We start from the raw sequence: 21,333 nt of genomic DNA on the forward strand, positions 1-21,333 counted from the left end.
TCGGCATTTATTGTGATGTATGTCTTTGTCCACTCATATTAAGGTTGCCTCTTATCTTTGTGCATGCTGTATTTTACAGTTACTCACCTGTTAATATATTCCATTTTCCACTTGCATAATTGGGGATTTTCAGATGATATATTATCTCATTATCTGAAGGTCATCTTCAATTGATTAATATATTTGAACAAATTTTGGGGTGCCAACAATTGTTTGCTATTTGATACCTGTCATGCAGGGGACAGGGCACATGCCATTCCATGGCCTCTTTTAGATGATTTCATCATGTGTTGTTCAATAAACGTTTTCTCTATTGGAGGTGTGCTCGTCGCTATGTAGTGGCGTTTTCCATACATTACCATGCATCTTTCCTCTACATGACGTAGCACCCCCTTTAATATTAACATAAGTATTGGTAGTGCAACCTCGCCCCTTTTCTTTGCAGATGCTACGTTTTTGACACAGCAAGAGTATGCCTTATCAAAAACTCATTGTGACAACTTGAACTTGTATTTAGATAAAGCCATTGTGCTAAAGAACCGGTAAATACATTTCCCAACAACATATATGGGTATCAAATGGAAGGAATAGATACAGGGAGAAATGAAGTTATATCTTCTCTGCAGGCTTTTGCTTCCAGCCATCTGAGTGGTGCCACGGCTTCTGGATGTGATCACAGATGGCTATTCGGATCTATGACCGTGTATCATGTCTAATTAATGAGAGTCTGTCAGCAGGTTTGTGATATGTAATCCGATAGCAGCACAATGTAGGGGCAGAGGCCCCGATTCTAGTGATGTGTCACTTAAAGAGCTGCTTGCTGTCATTTTTATAAAATCATTTTTTTGTCTGCTGCAGAGCTAGCAGTTCTCTGAATGCTGATCTCTGTATAATTCTGCCCACACCCTTGATTGGCAGCTTTTTGTGTACAGTGTGCATAGGCAGAAAGCTTTCAATCGGTGGTAGGGACACGGTTACACAGAGCAGGAGAACACCAAGTTCTCTAGTGATAATCTACTGCTGATAAAACTCTAATTTTGTTGAAACTACAACAACCAGACCAGTAAGTGACACATCACTGGAATCAGGGTCTCTGTCTCTAGAATGTGCTGCTCTCAGATTACATAACAAAAACCTGGTGATAGATTCCCTCTAAGAGTGGTTCCATCTACCCAGGTGTGTTAATTTGCGAAACAATAGGTACTGGTACACATTTTCAGGAAGAATCAGGGTTCTTTTTTTCATGGCCTATTTTGTATTTAATGACTTCTTTCTCCCTGTGTTATAATATATATGTATGTACAGTACAGACCAAAAGTTTGGACGCACCTTCTCATTTAAAGATTTTTCTGTATTTTCATGACTATGAAAATTGTACATTCACACTGAAGGCATCAAAACTATGAATTACCACATGTGGAATTATATACTTAACAAAAAAGTGTGAAACAACTGAAAATATGTCTTATATTCTAGGTTCTTCAAAGTAGCCACCTTTTGCTTTGATGACTGCTTTGCACACTCTTGGCATTCTCTTGATGAGCTTCAAGAGGTAGTCACCGGAAATGGTCTTCCAACAATCTTGAAGGAGTTCCCAGAGATGCTTAGCACTTGTTGGCCCTTTTGTCTTCACTCTGCGGTCCAGCTCACCCCAAACCATCTCGATTGGGTTCAGGTCTGGTGACTGTGGAGGCCAGGTCATCTGGCGTAGCACCCCATCACTCTCCTTCTTGGTCAAATAGCCCTTACACAGCCTGGAGGTGTGTTTGGGGTCATTGTCCTGTTGAAAAATAAATGATGGTCCAACTAAACACAAACCGGATGGAATAGCATGCCGCTGCAAGATGCTGTGGTAGCCATGCTGGTTCAGTATGCCTTCAATTTTGAATAAATCCCCAACAGTGTCACCAGCAAAGCACCCCCACACCATCACACCTCCTCCTCTATGCTTCACGGTGGGAACAAGGCATGTAGAGTCCATCCGTTCACCTTTTCTGCGTCGCACAAAGACACGGTGGTTGGATCCAAAGATCTCAAATTTGGACTCATCAGACCAAAGCACAGATTTCCACTGGTCTAATGTCCATTCCTTGTGTTCTTTAGCCCAAACAAGTCTCTTTTGCTTGTTGCCTGTCCTTAGCAGTGGTTTCCTAGCAGCTATTTTACCATGAAGGCCGGCTGCACAAAGTCTCCTCTTAACAGTTGTTGAAGAGATGTGTCTGCTGCTAGAACTCTGTGTGGTATTGACCTGGTCTCTAATCTGAGCTGCTGTTAACCTGCGATTTCTGAGGCTGGTGACTTGGATAAACTTATCCTCAGAAGCAGAGGTGACTCTTGGTCTTCCTTTCCTGGGGCGGTCCTTATGTGAGCCAGTTTCTTTGTAGCGCTTGATGGTTTTTGCAACTGCACTTGGGGACACTTTCAAAGTTTTCGCAATTTTTCGGAATGACTGACCTTCATTTCTTAAAGTAATGATGGCCACTCGTTTTTCTTTACTTAGCTGCTTTTTTCTTGCCATAATACAAATTCGAACCGTCTATTCAGTAGGACTATCAGCTGTGTATCCACCAGACTTCTGCACAACACAACTGATGGTCCCAACTCCATTTATAAGGCAAGAAATCCTACTTATTAAACCTGACAGGGCACACCTGTGAAGTGAAAACCATTTCCGGTGACTACCTCTTGAAGCTCATCAAGAGAATGCCAAGAGTGTGCAAAGCAGTCATCAAAGCCAAAGGTGGCTACTTTTAAGAACCTAGAATATAAGACATCTTTTCAGCTGTTTCACACTTTTTTATTAAGTGTATAATTCCACATGTGTTAATTCATAGTTTTGATGCCTTCAGTGTGAATGTACAATTTTCATGGTCATGAAAATACAGAAAAATCTTTAAATGAGGTGTGTCCAAACTTTTGGTCTGTACTGTATATAGATATACTGAAGTATTGCAGTGCATTAGACCAGCAATCAACGTGAAAAGTGTTCAAATCCTATAGTAGGACTGAGGGTTCTTTCACATTGTGTTCAGGCACATGTTCAGGGGCTTATGTCAGAACTCCCTGAAGGAGACACCCTGAAGAAGAAGGATAGCGCCTCTTTCGAAACGCGTTGGTCTGTGTGGCCTTCTCAAGCTTCCGTAGCCTCCCTCCGGTGATGTCATGTCATCCACGACCCCCCCCACATGGTGTCAGCTGACGGTGTAGCTTCTGGCCAGAGCACGCTGTGGGTAGAACGCTGACCGTCACGCGCGGTGAGGAGCATCCTCGGGAGGACGCTCCTGCAGCTGATCTCTGCAGCAAGACCGCCGTATGGACAAGTGAGCCAAGCAGAAAGATTGCCCAACCAGTCAAGGTACTCTATATTTATATTATAACTCACGCATGCAGCATTTGACTACCACCTTTGTTCTCTAGTAGTGATTGAAAGTCATTAAGGGATCTCAGCCTATTCTACTCATTCATACATATGAGCACGCTGTACTCTTATGGGTAGAGGCACACTGTATAGGGGCACTAAGGCTTCTATAGGGGCCCAAGATCCAGCCAATTGATCACTTTGTCCATTGACATAAATAGGTCTATGTGTGTCTGCAGTCCATCTGTATATTCCTTATCACTTTTAACTAGTACAAGCGCGGTTGTATATATTTCTAGTGCTTCTTTGTATTTTTATGACAGGCCAGCACACAGAGCCAGTTTTACAACCAGCAGCTGCACCTACAGTGGGGAAAAAAGTATTTAGTCAGCCACCAATTGTGCAAGTTCTCCCACTTAAAAAGATGAGAGGGGCGTGTAATTGACATCATAGGTCGACCTCAACTATGAGAGACAAAATGAGAAAACGAATCCTGAAAATCACATTGTCTGATTTGGAAAGAAATTTTTTCAAATTTTGGTGGAAAATAAGTATTTGGTCAATAACAAAAGTTCACCTCAATACTTTGTTATATATCCTTTGCTGGCAATGACAGAGGTCAAACATTTTCTGTAAGTCTTCACAAGGTTGGCACACACTGTTGCTGGTATGTTGGCCCATTCCTCCATGCAGATCTCCTCTAGAGCAGTGATGTTTTGGGGCTGTCGCTGGCCAACACGGACTTTCAACTCCCTCCAAAGGTTTTCTATAGGTTTTAGATCTGGAGACTGGCTAGGCCACTCCATGACCTTGAAATACTTTTTACGTTCGTTGCCCTGGCGTTGTGCTTGGGATCATTGTCATGCTGAAAGACCCAGCCACATTTCATCTTTAATGCCCTTGCTGATGGAAGGAGGTTTGCACTAAAAATCTCACAATACATGACCCCATTCATTCTTTCATGTACACGGATCAGTCGTCCTGGTCCCTTGGCAGAGAAACAGCCCCCAAGCATGATGTTGCCACCCACATGCTTCACAGTAGGTGTGGTGTTCTTTGGATGCAACTCGGCATTCTTTCTCCTCCAAACACGACGAGTTGTGTTTCTACCTAACAGGTCTACTTTGGTTTCATCTGACCATATGACATTCTCCCAATACTCGTCTGGATCATCCAAATGCTCTCTAGCAAACTTCAGACGGGCCCAGACATGTAACGGCTTAAGCAGGGGGACACGTCTGGCACTTCAGGATCTGAGTCCCTGGCGGCGTAGTGTGTTACTGATGGTAGCCTGTGTAACGTTGGTCCCAGCTCTCTGCAGGTCATTCACTAGGTTCCCCCATGTGTTTGAAGGATTTTTGCTCACCTTTCTTGAGATCATTTTCAGTCCACGGGGTGAGGTCTTGGGTGGAGCCCCAGATCGAGGGAGATTATCAGTGGTCTTGTATGTCTTCCATTTTCTAATTATTGCTCCCACTGTTGATTTCTTCACACCAAGCTGCTTGCCTATTGCAGATTCAGTCTTCCCAGCCTGGTGCAGGGCTACAATTTTGTTTCTGGTGTCCGCCGAAAGCTCTTTGGTCTTCACCATAGTGGAGTTTGGAGTGTGACTGTTTGAGGTTGTGGACAGGTGTCTTTTATACTGATAACAAGTTCAAACAGGTGCCAGTACTACAGGTAATGAGTGGAGGATAGAGGAGCCAGTATTACAGGTAATGAGTGGAGGACAGAGGAGCCAGTACTACAGGTAATGAGTGGAGGACAGAGGAGCCTCTTAAAGAAGTTGTTACAGGTCTGTGAGAGCCAGAAATCTTGCTTGTTTGTAATTGACCAAATACTTATTTTCCACCAAAATTTGAAAAAAAAATTCTTTCCAAATCAGACAATGTGATTTTCAGGATTTGTTTTCTCATTTTGTCTCTCATAGTTGAGGTCTACCTATGGTGTCAATTACAGGCCTCTCGCATCTTTTTTCAAATTCAAGTTTTTTTTTTATTTTTAGTGTTGAAAAAGTACAAGAAAATACAATCTACATAGTAAAAGGGGTAACGTAACTATAAATCTATGCATAGCTACAGTACATTGGGGGGGGGGGGTACAGGGAGGGTTTTCCATCAATATCCAGATCAAGCATGTATTTTTCCATATGAAAGATAGAGAGAGAGGGAGCGGACCACGGCAGACCACCAATCAATAGAGTGTGATTATGATCATTGTTGTGACGACATCCCGGATAACTTTAGTTGGGGGCTAGATGGTAGGCGTCAGAGTTTTGGAAATCCATCCAATCCCTCCAAATCACACAGTATCTATCAACATCAGCCGGTGAGATGGCGATCAGATGCTCCATCCTATTAAGGAGGGAGATCTCCGCAAACCATTCCTCCACAGTGGGTGGGTCTCTGCTTTTCCAGTGTCGTGGAATGACATTCTTAGCCGCCTGTATTAGGTAGCCTATTGATGACCTTTTATAACTACGTTTACTTATTGGTAACATTGATAAAAGGAGGGCTTCTGGCGTATTAGGGATAGTCAAACCAGTTATTTTCTCAATCATGGGAACCACCTTTGCCCAAAATGCATTTATTATAGGGCACCCCCACCATATGTGTGACATTGTCCCTTCCCCCTCCCCACATCTCCAACATCTATCTGAGACCACTGGATACCATCTATGAAGGACTGCTGGTACCCGGTACCATCTAGAGGTAATTTTGAAGGAGTTTTCCTGAGCTTTGGACCCTATTGAGGTTTTATGTGTTAGGAAGAAACATTTATCCCATTGTGAGTCAGAGAAGGACTTCCCCAGTTCCCTTTCCCATGCACCGCAGAATTCTGGCCTATTGTCAGTTACCTGGGCAACGAAGAGATTATACAGTAAGGAGATGGAGTGTGTGGGGGGTGACAATGATAGGCACAATTTTTCAAAGTTTGTGAGATCTCTATGAAGATGTGTGCGCTTCTTCACAGTTGAATAGAAGTGTTGTAATTGACTATATTCAAAATTAGCCTTCGGGGAAGTGGCTCTTCCCTGTAACAAGACATTGAGGGGGAGCAGCGAAGTATTGGAGATGACATGAGAAAAGAATATCGGATGGGATTTGTTTGAACCGAGAAATCTATTTGCAGATAGTCCTGGTGGGAAATCCGGATTATCTAAAATCGGGAGCAAGGGGCCCTGGGGGTCGATTAAGGATAAGCTTTTTTTATGGGATCTCAAAGCCAGAGTAGTGGCATAAGTACTATATGACATAAGGTCAAGAGACGGGACAGTTAAATGGGCGCACCATGGGAGAGTGGTAAGAGCTTTAGGACAAATGGATTGAGCTATTTTGACCCACAATTTCCCCTCCGAATGATGGAAGAAGTCCAGAATTCTAGCGTGTACTGCTGCCATGTAATACCTTCTACAATCCGGAAGGCTAAGGCCCCCCTTTTGTTTGTGTATGATCAGAATGTCCCCCCGAATGCGTGGACGCCTACTTGCCCAGATAAATATGCAAAAGCTACTGCGTAGTCTTTTCCAAAAATTTGAGGGAATTACCACGGGAATGGTTTGGAAGAGGTATAAGAGTTTAGGTAGGACGTTCATTTTTAGTATATTTATTCTGCCGAACCAGGAAAAATCCTTCACCGTCCAAGAAGTAAGATCTCTATGGAGTTGTTTAATAAAGGGCCCAAAATTAAGATAAAATAGACGGGAGTGGTCTCTATGAATACGAATTCATAAGTATTTGATACCCTGCGAGGGCCAGGCAAAGGGAAAGTTGGACTGGATGGAATCCTATATGGATTTGGGGAGGGAGACATCGAGGGCCTCAGACTTCGCTGCATTGATTTTAAAATTTGACCATGTAACAAAGTGATCTATTTCAGCCATAACAGCAGTGATGGATATATGTGATTGAGTGATATATAGCAGGACATCATCAGCAAATGCAGAGCACTTGTACTCGGTGCCTCCCACCTCAATCCCCCTAATATTGGGGTTATCGCGGATTGATGAGAGCAGGTGCTCCGTCACTAGGATGTATAAGAGAGGGGACAGAGGACATCCCTGCCTTGTCCCATTGGTTATTATGAAAGGTGATGATAATGTTCCATTTATCTTCAGTCTAGCTGACGGATTGCGATACAGGGTCATGATTTTGGCTATAAAAGGGTCCCCTACCCCAAGCTTTTTAAGAGAGTAATATATGGCGTGCCAGGAGACTCTATCGAATGCTTTCTCAGCATCCAAAGAGAGTATCAGTAGAGGGATACCTCTTGATTGGGCATGATGAATAATGTCAATTGTCTTTAAAGTGTTGTCCCGAGCTTCCCGCCCAGGGAGGAATCCCACCTGATCCAAGTGTATGTGTGCGGTTAAGAAAGGTTGCAGCCTATTCGCCAATATTTTCGCGTAAATCTTCAGATCCATGTTCAGCAGAGAGATTGGTCTATAGCTAGAACATAAGTGTGGGTCCCCACCCTTTTTTTGGGAGAACAGTGATATGTGCCTCTGTAGTTTGGGGAGGGAAGGCGTTTGTGCAGGATGCGTGATTAAATCCTCCCAGCAGGAGAGGTGAAAGGAGCGGAAGGAATGTTTTATAGAATTTGACTGTATATCCATCTGGGCCTGGACTTTTTCCACTCGCTAACGACTCTCTCGCATCTTTTTAAGTGGGAGAACTTGCACAATTGGTGGCTGACTAAATACTTTTTTTCCCCACTGTAGGTGTTTTCTGTGTAGTGCGAGTGTGTACCAATACATACTAAAAATACAAAGTGACCAAACTGTACGTTTGTGGATATGAAGAAAGGTGATGTTTATTATTATAGATTTACTGTGGTATCTAGATCCATACTATGTGATTTAATCATTATACACGTTTCCACATTTAGATTGCACTTAGTTGCAGAAATTGCATGGTCTTATATTGAGCTTTATGACTTGTGCTCTTCTCGTTTTTAATATTTTGCTCTAGTTGAAAGTGTTTTTTGCCTGACCTATTGAGGATGAACAAGGACAGCAAAGAGAAAACTGAGAAAATATTAAGCCTCACCCTAGAGATAATCTACCTGCTGACCGGAGAGGTGAGGGGTTCTGGAAATTGTATAAAGCACGGACATGACCGGAGAGGTGATGGGAATGTGTAAAGTGTAAGCCATGTCTCCCTCCATGTACAGGATTATGTAACTGGGAAGAAGATAACTGATGAGGGGGAAGGATTGAGCAGGACCCAGGATCCTATTATGATGTCTACACCTCACTCACTTATTTATGAGAGAAGCAATTATCAAAAAATCCTAGACCTCACCAGCAGGATCACGGAGTTGCTGACTGGAGAGGTGAGCGCTGCTGGGAATACTGGGGGTTTAAACAGTAATCTGTTAAGGTGTAAGGCTAACAGTTAGGAGAAAAGCAATGTCCTGCGCTCTTCTTCAAAGATCAAGAAATCTGAATTCTTTATGTCGTATGACTAAATCCATCCAAGTAGAAAAAATAGCCTTATGATTCTACGAGTTTTGAACCAATATTATTAAATGGTTCTTAGTCATGGTTAAAGATATTTCTAATGTTTAATGGTTGTATATGCCCCCTTCTCCCACGATTTTCCCATGGCCGCATGACTGCGGCTTGGAGAAGTTGAATGGAGCTATTGGTCACACATGAGCCCTGCCTCTCCTTTCATTGTCTATAGCATTGATAGCATAGCCATGCGTTGGCTATCCTCATCACTCATAATGAATAACCAAGCATGTATAATAGCCAATTAGGCTATGTGCCCATGATGCAGAAATGAAGCAGCATTTCTGCATCTCCCTGGCAGAAAAAACGCATGCAGATTGTGCATGCGTTTTTCCTGCAGTATACATGCGGAATACATGCGGATTCACATGCGTTAACGCATGTGTTCCTGCATGTGGACTCACAAGCACTTTCCAGGCGATAGCATCACTTGGAAAATGCTTGACAACTAGGTCACACTATATAAATCCATGCAAACAGCGTGGATTTATACAGTGTGAACCGTAAAAATAAAGAAATAAAAGCTATACTCACCCCCGATGCCGCCGCGTGTGCTGTCGCGCTCCTTCCGGGTTCCTTCCTGGCTTGCCGGCATCTCGCGAGACAGCCTCCGGTCACATGACCGCGATGTCATCTCAGGTCCTGGAAGGTGAAGCGCTACTGGGGCCGCCGGACAGGTGAATATAAACTTTATTTTTTATTTTATTCTTTTTTTCACAGGTACAATGGTACCCAGGTCTGGATGAGAGTCTCCTCTCCTCCAGAACTGGGTACCATCTGCACATTGAAACGCATATTATCCGCTTGTACAAATGTACTGACACGGATTCTATGCGTCTCAATGCAAGTCAATGGCGGCGCTTCCGCTGCGCTTCCGCAAAATTAATGAACATGCTGCGGATTTATGAGCGCTGCAGAAACGCTGGGGAAAAATCCACAGCATGTGCATTGACATTGCGGAATGCCATTGGGGACCATGGGGTGCGGATTACCATGCGTTTTTGATGCGTTTCCGCTGAGGAAATTCTGCAGCATAAACGCATGAAAAACACATCGTGTGCACGCAGCCTTAAGCTTTATGCATTGAGATCCCTGTCTAAAAGCTGTAGTCCATATGACTGTTAGAAATTTTAGTATGTGCTTCCTGCATACTGTACCCCTTCTGTTTATTAATGGAAGAATAACTTGGCTTCAGTTTACCATCTTGACTGTAAGCAGAACGGTCTGCAGTGACTACGTGCTCCAATTTGCCTTTCCCAGTCATAGTAAAGGGGACTGTGGCCAGATTACACATGTCTCTGGCTATGGTTAATAGAGTATGCTTTATGAACTGCAGATGCTGTTTTAAGACACAGGACTACACTTAGGGGAAGCTCATACTCTGGTCTATGCAACAGCGTTCATGTCATAGGCGGTGCGAAAAATAGGGGCCGACAGCAGCCACTGGGTGTTGGGTCCCACTGATTTTATATTGTTATAAGAATATGTTATCAATATAATAATACTGGAAGATCCCTTCAGAAACAACATGTGATCTGTACGAAAGTCCTGGCATCTTATTGTAAGAAACAATTACTGTACATGCACAAAAATAATATTTAAAGGGATTTTCTGACACTTCATTCTTCATTTATCGGCTGTTTTATGTATTCAGATAATTGGAATATTTTTAGGCTCAAATGAACCACATAAGTTTTAGTGTGGGGAATGATGTTGAGATAAAAAAAATAGTGTAACCCCCTTTTCCTGGTAATCGGGCGGGCGTCTTAGCTGTGCCCAGCATGATCACCACCGGAGTATGGCTTATCTGACAGCTGAATTCTTGTAGCATCAGCCAGTGTCAGTCGGTGTCAGCATCGATCCTGGCATAATGACTGCGGCATTTAGATGGTTAAAAAAAAAAATCAAAGTCTTGCATATCCCATAATGGTACGGTTGAAAACTTAAGTTCAACCTGCAAAAACATAAACCCCTTTATGGAAAAAATACGATATTATGTTTTTTAGAGTATAGCAGTAAGAAAAAAAGGCTGTTTTTGTTTCATAACAATACTGACCAAGTCAGGTATACCGTACAGGGAAAACTATAAAGGCAAAATCTAAAAAATCTATTGGATTTGCTAGTACTCACCCAGATAGAATCTGGAAAATTTTATTGATATGCCCTCATAGAGCCATATACTGTACATTGATAAAATTATAACGTTATGGCACAGTGATGTAATGGCCCGCACTAACAGTTTTTTCACCCAAGACCCCACATAATAATTTTCTTGATTCCCCCCCCTAACATGACATATCTAAGGTGCCGATATTTGTCCATGCTCTAAATAATGAGAATACACATTGCCTGGAGATGACCCAAAGTTTAAAATTACAGTACCAAGATCCAAATAAAACTAATATTTTTATTTTCCAATTTTTTTTTTTTTATTATTTTCCACTTTTCTTTTAGCCACATAGGGTATTTTAACCTGAAATTCTTTAATCGCTTGTACTACATACAACAAAACAGCAGTATTGCTGTTTAGTAAAATTGGACGTCACAGGAGAATTAACATGACAGACATGGGTACCTTCAGTAAATACTCATAGTATTCATAGCAACCCATTGCCACTCCATGACCGCATCATGGGGGGCCAGTGCTTGCCCGAACCAATGCACAAGCTGGATTGCTGCAGTTATCAGCAGCCACATGTTGGGCATAACATGTTGGACTCCAAAATGACATGTAGTTACATCTACTGCTCTGTAATTTGTGGGAAACTCTTGTGGGGTCTAAATGCTTACTAGACCTCAGGCACCTGAGAGTTACTTTTTTAATTACTTTTTTAAATGAAGAATTTGGGGTTGTTGTTGTTGTTTTTCTAGCACCTTAAGGGCTCTGCAAATGCAACATGGCGTCCACAAACTATTCCACCAAAATCTGCGCTCTAAAAGTCAAATGGCGCTCCTTACTTTCTGAGCCCTGCCAAGGGGTATTGCAGTACTGTAAAAAAAAAAAATTAAAGGATACTCTTTTCTTACTAGCTTTTGTTAAAATGAAACATTTTAGCTAAATATGCTTACTGTTGTAAGAAAATGAAAAGGAATCTGTCAGTAGGATACAGTATCGGACTGGGATGTCTGGGGCCCACAGGTGGAATTGATCCTCGGGGCCCACCCTACAGCAATATGCAAATACCTGATAGCCGATATCTCCGTTATAGTGGAGCGTCTGTTGTAAATCACAGGCGGCTCCTGCACATCTGCTGTGCACATACTATAACTGGGATGTACAATTACGGTAGTTTGCAGTAAAGGGGTTCTTTGGTTAAAACAAGTTATCACCAATCCATGGGCTCCACAGGATAGGTGATAACTTATTGATCGTTTGGATCCGAACATTGGAAACCGCACTGATCGGAAGAATGGGGAAGTTTTATCCCTGACAGGACACTTATCCCCATTTTAAAATGCAGCGGCAGCTGGGATGTCTGACCACAGCTCCAGTCATTCTCTTTGGGGTTTCCAGAAAAAAAACAAGAACAGCTACTGAGGGAATGAATGGATCAGTGGTCAAGTTGCACATGAGCTCCAGTGTAATGGGAATAAAAGCTCCACATTCTACCAATCGGTGCAGCTCCCAGCAGTCAGACCCCCACTGATCAATAATGTAGCACTTACCCTGTGGAGAGGTGATTACTTGTTTTCCCCGGAGAACCCCTGTAAGTACATCTTATTCCAAGTATTTAATCACTAATGGAAATAAAGAATCTTCTCCTAATTAATATCAGAGAGAACAAATGAACGCCATACACAACACAATCCACTGTACCAACACAAATAGTACCACATACAAGGGAGAAATACTGTCATACCATGACTGGACTACATATTACCACGACATAGTGACCGAATAATACTACATACAAGTGAGAAATACCACCACACCATGACCAGACCACATATTACCACCCCATAGTGACCGAATAATACTACATACTAGGGAGAAATACCACCACACATGACCAGACCACATATTACCACCACATAGTGACCGAATAATACTATATACAAGGGAGAAATACCACCACACCTTCACCAGACCACATATTACCACCCCATAGTGACCGAATAATACTACATACAAGGGAGAAATACCACCACACCTTGACCAGACCAGATATTACCACCCCATAGTGACCGAATAATACCACATACAAGTGAGAAATACCACCACACAATGACCAGACCAGATATTAACAGCATATAGCATCCAAATAATTCCCCATCATTTCTCTCCCCCACCTCCATAATTGCTCCCTCCCATCCCCATCATTACACTCCCCCACCTCCTCCATCATTGCTCTACCCCCACCTTCTAGATCATTGCTCTCCCCTACCTTCTCCAACATTGTCATATCTCCCCCAACCTTCTCCGTCATTGTCATATCTCCCCCACCTCCTCCATCATTGTCATATCTCCTCCATCATTGCCATATCTCCCCCCACCACCTCCATCATCAATGTCATATCTCCCCCCCACTACCCCCACCATTGCCATATCTCCCCCCGCCTGCTTCGTCATCATTGCCATATCTCCCCCCACCTGCTCCGTAATCATTGCCATATCTCTCCCCACCTGCTCCATCATTGCCATATCTCTCCCCACCTGCTCCGTCATCATTGCCATATCTCCCCCCACCTGCTCAGTCATCATTGCCATATCTCCCCCCACCTGCTCCGTCATGATTGCCATATCTCCCCCCCCACCTGCTCCGTCATCATTGCCATATCTCCCCCCCCACCTGCTCCGTCATCATTGCCATATATCTCCCCACCTGCTCCGTCATCATTGCCATATCTCCCCCCACCTGCTCCGTCATCATTGCCATATCTCCCCCCACCTGCTCCGTCATCATTGCCATATCTCTCCCCACCTCCTCTATCACTAATGCCATGTCATATCTCCCCCTACCTCCTCCATGACCATGCCATGCATATCTCCCCTATTGCCATGCAATATAGCCCCCACCATGTCATATCTCCCCCCACCTCCCCATTGCCATGCCATATCTCCCCTCACCATTGCTCTCCCTCAAAAAACAAACAAACCAAAAAATACTTACCTCTCAGCGCGCTCCCCCGCATCACCGTCCTTTGCTTCCTGCCCTGACACAGGCTCGCGCTACATGATTATGTCATCAAGCAGCGCAAGCCTGTGTCAGGGAACAAGCGCCGGGCAGGAAGCAGAGGACTGATCCCTCCACTCCGCTGCCATTTTCCTCCTGTCGGCATCGGAGCTGGAGGGATTGCTCCCTGCCCGCCGCACAGGATGAGGGCAATCTGGCCATGGGCCCCCCAGAGCCTTGGGCTTAGAGAAGCAGGCCAGATTGCCCTCATTAGCCGCACTGCAAGGGCCCTCCTGACCCTCCGGGCCCCTGCAGTGCGGAGCACTGGCGGCCATGTTAACCAGGGGCCCCTGTGCGTCCTGCTCGGGGGGCCCGTTGAGGACCCAGGCCCACCGGAGAATTCTCCGGTGTCCCGGTGCCCAAGTCCGACCCTAGTAGGATAACACCTTCTTACTTAGCCGTTTATATGGGCACTTAGGTCATAGGAATCTGAATATGATAAAAATTATACCTTGATATCTGTGATCTGATGTCTTATTCCAAAGAAATCTGCATTTTTCTTAATATGCAAATTAGCTGTTAAGATGTATAGGCTGGACACTGATCACACTGATATAGATATACATATAACACATATGTATTATATATATATATATGTAAATGTGTATATTTTACATATACAATGTGTGTACACTATAACATTGCCCTTTCCCCCTTACCTGTATTTTTGTTATGTAAAGAAATAAAACCATAATAAAAAACACATGCATACTGACCTCCCCTACAACGCTATCATGGTATTAAACCAATATGGTGAGCACCATAAAAAAATGCCAGAAATGCTTTCATATGTGTATCCATCTCCTAAAGAATAAATAGCTATCAAAAAATCATATGAACCAAAAAGTAGGAATTCAAATTATCAGCTCATTCCATAAAAAAAGCAAGCCCTCATGCAGCTCCGGTGGCCCAAAAATAAAAAAGTTATGGATCTCAGTAAGGTTCTCAATATGGTGCAACTTGTTAGCAAAAAAGGCCCTCACATAGCTATATCAACTGAAAAAAAAATGAAACCACTAGGGCTGTAGGAACTCAGCTAGATACGCGTTAAGCACACTATGGAAGCAATGATGGTGTGAGTTTTCCATGGGTGACCCTTTTTTACCACTGAGTTTTTATCTTTGTTTGTATCAGGTTCCTTTAAGATGTGAGGATGTCACAGTCTGTTTCTCCATGGAGGAGTGGGAGTATTTAGAAGGACACAGGGATCAGTATGAAGATGTTATGATGGAGAATCACCAGACTCTCATCATTTCAGGTAAGAGGAGATCTTCATTTTCCTTATAGGGTTATTCCAGTAACATCAGGTTGTCACTTTTTCACAGAAGTCCCACAGTATGGCTGTCAGTGAGGCTCTCAGGAGTCAGAACACTGATTGCCAGAGTGGTGAACTTCTGTCCCCCATTTGAATGGAGCAGTGGTTTAGCACGTGAATTACATCTCTGTTCATCCATTATTGTTATTATGCATTGCTTATATAGCGCCTGCATATTCCACTTCACTCTACAGACATTGTTATCACTCACTGTCCCTATTGGGGATCACAATCTACATTCCCTATCAGTATGTCTTTGGAGTATGGGAGGAAACCCACCCAAACACAGGGAGAATATACAAACTCCTTGCAGATGTTGTCCTCGGTGGGATTTGAATTCAGAACCCCAGTGCTGCAACGTAACACTGCTAACTATGCCCTTCCACTTAACCACCAAAAACCATTAGTGTAAATCAAAAGTGATGTTAGTCGGGCAACCCTTTCAAGGCTATCCAGGATTGGTGTCTAGCACATTGTTAATATGTTCATCTATTTTCTTTTATTGAGTAGATAGACAAAAGCAACACATTTATAGTACACAAGATTGCACAATTTATTTTTATTTTCACCCTCCAAAGCATTAAATGTGGGCCATTGTATCCAATCACTATGTGTCTTCTACAGATGAATCCAATGAGGAAGAAGTAGTGGAGAGATGTCCCAGTCCTCTATATTCCAAGGGTTGCCCAATGGAAAGTCAGGAAATCCCACAGGATTGTGAGGTTGGTCAAATTAGAAAATACTGTACATGATAATGTTTAATATTCAGCTAATTAATAGATAGTACCATCTCAGAAATATGTCTTTGCAAAGTCCCATCTGATCATGCAACTGCTGGCCACCGCATCCGGGCAAAGATTAAATGAGAGGACATCTGTTATTAAGCCAGGGATGGAACCTGCATCTATCAGACATTTGAGGCATATCCTGTTGAAATACAAATACCATACTTATTTATTTGAACTGTATGCTAATTTTTATTCTTCTGAAAATATTTAAAAGGGTTGTCCACTACTGGAAACCACTTCTTAAAGGGGTTGTCCACTACTCAGACAACTCCTTCTCAATCCGTACGTTTCTCCCTTTAAAAATATTAACACTTATAATGACCTCTGGTGCCGACCCTGTTCCAATGAAAGCTTCTGCTTTCTCTCATTTGTTCTGGATATATGTGATATGCCTGAAGGTGGGGAGCGTGATGTGGCCACTGATTGGCCGCAGGATTCACATGATGTCACACTGTTACACGATCACCGGGAGAGACAGTGCCGACACTATTGGAACAGCGCTGTTACCAGATGTGAGCATAGGTGTTGTTGTTTTAAAAGTGGGAAACATACAGATTGAGGAGGAACTGTCCAAGTAGTGGACAATAATAGCACCAGCCTGCAGAACACAAAGAAGATACTTACCTCCCCGATCAGCATCGTTCCTCCGATGTCTGCACTTTTTATCCCAGCAGTGACCACCAGGAGAAACAGTGCCAACATTGGAAGAGCGGCACCGGTCTGAGAGATAAGTATGAGATTTCTTATCTGGGTGATAACAAATGGAAAACCCATTTAAGTAAATGATCATTAGTAGAGGATGTTCATTATTTTACTGTCTAGTGTGCATATAATTGTGCTGCCATAAAATATTCTTGTTACCTTGAGAGTTGGCCATCACAAATTTTTGCTTTCTTTTCAAACTTCTCAAAATCCTTTCTTAATTGTACATTATTTGTCTTTTTAATGTGGTAAATTAGTTTACATATCTAAGTGATATTAAAGATGAAGATATAACCGAAGAAGAGACTCATGTGGGTGTGACCCAGCTGTGTGAAGAGGGGGATATGTCTACAGATGTCAACACAGGTAAATGATTAGTACTAACTATTTAGAATAAGTCACATGTGCCGTAAAGTGACTCATTCAAGAAATACATCGAATATTGAAATATATTTCATATGTTCAAAAATAATATATGCATATATATAGTGCTTAGCATAAATAAGTACACCCCCTTTGACAAATAATATTTTAATCAATATCTCACCCAACACAAGACTGAGTTTCATAGAACATTTTTAACACGTATCATGAAAGTAAGGTTTATATTATAACTTGAATCACAAAATCTTCAGTTTTAGTCAAAAATGAGTACACCACACATTAAATACTACTACATCTAGTATTTGATATGGCCTCCAAAATTTTTAAAGACAGCACTAAGTTTTCTAGGCATAGAATGCAAAAGTTGGCAACATATTGCAACATCTATCTTTTTCCATTCTTCAAGAATGGAAGAATACGCTTTTAGAGCCTGGATGCTGAATGGAGAGTGATGTTCAACTTACCTCTTCAGAATTCCTTATAGGTGTTCATTTCGGTTCAGATCTGGAGACACTCTTGGCTACTGAGTCACTTTCACCCTGTTGTTCTTCAGAAATGCAACAGTGGCATTAGATGTTTGTTTTGTATCATTATCATGTTGGAAAAGTGTATATCTACAAGGGCATGGAGTGATGGTAGCATCTTCTCTTTCAATATAGGCCAGTACATCTGTGAATTCATGACACCATCTTTGCTTTGCAGATCTCTGATATCAGGGACACCCATGCACCTCACATCAGGACAATGTCACCACTATGTTTCACTGTGGGCACCATTCATTTTTCTTTGTACTTTGTTCCTTTGCAACACCATACTGTTTTGAAGTCATCAGATTGAAAAACATTTATCTTGGTCTCATCACTTCAGAGTATAGAGTCCCAGTAGGCTTCATATTTTTCAGCAAGGTCCCTGGCAAATTTAAGTCAAGCTTTTTTTGTGCATGGGCTTTAGGAGAGGCCTCTTTCATGGACGACGCCTATGCATGCCCTTCCTCTGCAGTGTATTCCTTATTATGTCATGGGAATCACCCACCCCAGTTTGGCTTTTTACTTCTTTAGCTAACTGCAGTGAACTTTCATGTAAGTTTTCTTCAACCCTTAGAAGACGCTTCTGTTTAGGTATTAACTTCCATGGTCGGCCTGGACGTCTCTGTGAGATGATTGCAGTTCCATCTTTGTTACATTTTGCTATCACTTTTGCTACAGTATTCTGACTGATGGTTTAAGCTTTGCTGATCTTCTTCTAGCCTTCACCTTTCTTGGGTAAAGAAATACATTTCACATGATTTGTGACATTTCTCTTCCATGTCGTACCATTGCTGACAGCATGAAATGGGAAGGGGTTTTCTTTGTTAAAGCGAACCTGTCAGCAGGATTTTGCTAAGTAAACTACAGGAATTTGTCATGTTGAGGCTGCTGCACTGATTAATATGATACCTAAGGTGAAGAAATCCATCTTGTGGTTCATGTGTAATCAGTGTTTGCAGTTTTGAGTTAATGATATGCCCGTGCTCCGGGGCGGGGCTGTAGGCAGAGTCTTATCCTGGTGCTCTAGGCCAGATCAGCAAGAAAAGACCTGCCCACAGGCCTGCCCCTATCTGTCTCTATGATGAGGAACATACTTGTTCTTCGGGACGGGCCTCTGGGCGGGGCTTTTCTTGCTGATCTGGCCTAGCGCACCAAGGAAAGATCTTGCCTACTGTCTCGCCCCAGAGCACGGGCATATCATCAACGCAAAACAGCAAACACTGATTAAATAAGAACCACAAGATGAATTTCGTCCCCTCAGGTATCATATTAATCAGTGCAGCAACCCTGACATCACACTGCCTGTAGTTTACTTAGCAAAATCGTACTGACAGGTTTGCTTTAAGTAATACACTTTTATCGTAAACTGTCTGCTGGACACCTTTTTAATGAATAATTATACTTAATTATAAATTGTAGTTTTCCTCCTAAGACTTTTATTGGGGGTGTACTCCTTTTTGCAACATGTTCCTTGTGAATAGTATTGGAGATATAATTCCATGTCAATCATTGTATTCTATTTGGCAGAGGATTATAAAGTCCCTTCAGTGTGGAGTTGTAACAGGACCCCAAGCAGCTGCAGGAGGGGGGGTCAAGAGACTGTGAGTGACAAATATCACACCTCAAGCTGGCACAACACCGAACAAAGGGCCTGTTGCCTGATAGGAATTCCATATTGAGCTATTGAAATACTATACATCCTAGTCCACCCTCGAATAGATTTTTGAAATCCCAAGAACCTGGGGAATGTCCGCCTGGGTCTCGACCCAGTCTAGCACATAGGGATAGGGAGATATACGGCACAGCCATTTGGAAACCCCTAGGGCCACTGTGTTTAGTCTCCACACATAGCAGGGGCCTGGCTGGGTCCGATGACACCAGAACTTGCCGGCTGGAGAGGGAGTAAGTCTAACTCGGTTCCTGCTGTCCCTGCCCCCAAGACCAAGGGGGCACCTACCCATGCTTTCCTCTCCACGCTGGTAGGGGAACCCCAACTGTGTCATCGCTGCAGAAAACCAGGACACTTCAAAGCCATGTGTCCCCAGCGCCAGAAGGGCCCGTTCCTGTCCCAGAAACCATCCACTGTTTTGTGTGTGAGTGGGAGGTCGCTTGACAACTTTCAGACCGTCACCATAGGCCAGGCCAGGGCCATGGGACTGCGAGACACCGACGCTGAGATGACTCTTGTGTGGCCTGAGCTGGTGTCTCACAGGATTTGGTACCTAGGAAAACTCTCGCCGTCTCTGGGATTGGAGGCGTAAAGCCGGTGCTGCCTGTCGCCAAGGTGTATTTTGACTGGGGCGCCGGGAGGGGAGTGCGGGAGGTAGGAGCAAGTGTTTTGCTTGGGAGAGACTTGGGGTGGCTAGTGTCCCACTATTTGGCCACTAAACCCCCAAGGCCTGACCCTCCAGACAATGTACTGTCCACCCCTGTTGATGTCCATGTAATTAACATTCCTACTAATGGGGATGTGGGGGTGGGTGATGTACTGTGTCCCTCTCCTCTCAGGGGGCAGGAGATCAATCAAGCCAGCTGTGATAAGGCCTTTGAGTGTGGCCAGCAGGCATGCTGGAACAGTTTGTCCTGTGAGATTGTCACAGAGGGGACTGATAGGGGGCAGATAGCTGCGAAGGGGGAGCATGCAATTGAGGACGGGGCAGTCCCAGGAGAGGTAGGGCTCCCAGGTAAGGCCACATTGCAGGGTTCTTCCACAACTAGGATGTCAGAGGGCCAGGTTAGTCCGTCTGGACCGGCGACTTGGTCAGCAGCAGAGGAAAGTGGGTGCTACCCTCGGTCGCAATAGCCGTTACCGCTGTCACACGCAGTGGTGGCACTGGGCCTCAGGGGTCCAATAAGCTTTTCCCCTTCCGGCCAAGTGGCAGCCAGGTTAGACGGAGCCAGGATACAGTTCCCGGGGAACTGACAGAAGACGTGGCAGTCTATTCTGGCCATGTGAGCCTAAAAGCTCTTAAGGAGCAGGTGGCAAAGCCTTCCTCGTACTTGAATCTCGAGCTAGTGGTCTGGGACCAAGGGTGGCTGTACCGGGTAACGGTCCAGTGAACTTCACCGGAGGTGTGGCCCAGGGACCGACAGTTAGTGGTACTCTATCTGTTCAGGGCGGAGTTGTTGCGGATGGCGCATGAGATTCCGATGACCAGACATCTAGGGATCACTACGACCAAGGCCAAGCAAGCCCAGCATTTCTACTAGCCGAGGATGGGAGCCAGGGCGACTGCCTACTGCCGTTCGTGCAACACCTGTCAGAGGGTGGGGAAGGAGGGGCGGTGCCCCAAAGCCCCACTGGTAACTTTGCCCATCATTGAAAAGCCTTTCAGGAGAGTGGCTGAGGATTTGGTTGGCCCAATGGCCACTCCAAGGGAAATGGTTCATACTGACGGTAGTAGATTATGCCACACGGTACCCCGTAGCGGTAACCTTGTCATCCATTCGGGAGATTTTTTCCCAAGTGGGGTTTCCCCAGGAAATGCTCACCGACCGGGGGACCCAGTTCATGTCACAGCTGATGGAGTCCCTCTGTAAGCAAATACAGGTGCAACATCTGGTGACCAGCCC

At 43.8% G+C, this 21,333-nt stretch overlaps 1 protein-coding gene across 4 annotated transcripts in view; it reads left to right on the forward strand.

The window, feature by feature from the left end:
• The window catches only part of LOC141273802 (uncharacterized), a 53,885-nt gene that overhangs the window by 16,006 nt on the left and 16,546 nt on the right, over positions 1–21,333 (forward strand). For 3 of the 4 annotated variants that reach the window (XM_073686168.1, XM_073686170.1, XM_073686171.1), the window contains exons 2-7: positions 3,033–3,355; positions 8,326–8,434; positions 8,528–8,689; positions 15,179–15,302; positions 15,984–16,081; positions 17,107–17,215. In XM_073686168.1, coding sequence (XP_073542269.1) covers positions 8,357–8,434; positions 8,528–8,689; positions 15,179–15,302; positions 15,984–16,081; positions 17,107–17,215 — 571 coding nt within the window. In that variant the 5' untranslated portion in view covers positions 3,033–3,355; positions 8,326–8,356. The remainder of the gene's footprint in view (positions 1–3,032; positions 3,356–8,325; positions 8,435–8,527; positions 8,690–15,178; positions 15,303–15,983; positions 16,082–17,106; positions 17,216–21,333) is intronic. The other variant, XM_073686169.1, reaches the window with a different exon arrangement.

The sequence above is a fragment of the Phyllobates terribilis genome, unplaced genomic scaffold (genome assembly GCF_046119375.1).
Source record: "Phyllobates terribilis strain yellow unplaced genomic scaffold, ASM4611937v1 Scaffold_5__5_contigs__length_657084704, whole genome shotgun sequence".
NCBI classification, from domain to species: Eukaryota; Metazoa; Chordata; class Amphibia; order Anura; family Dendrobatidae; genus Phyllobates; species Phyllobates terribilis.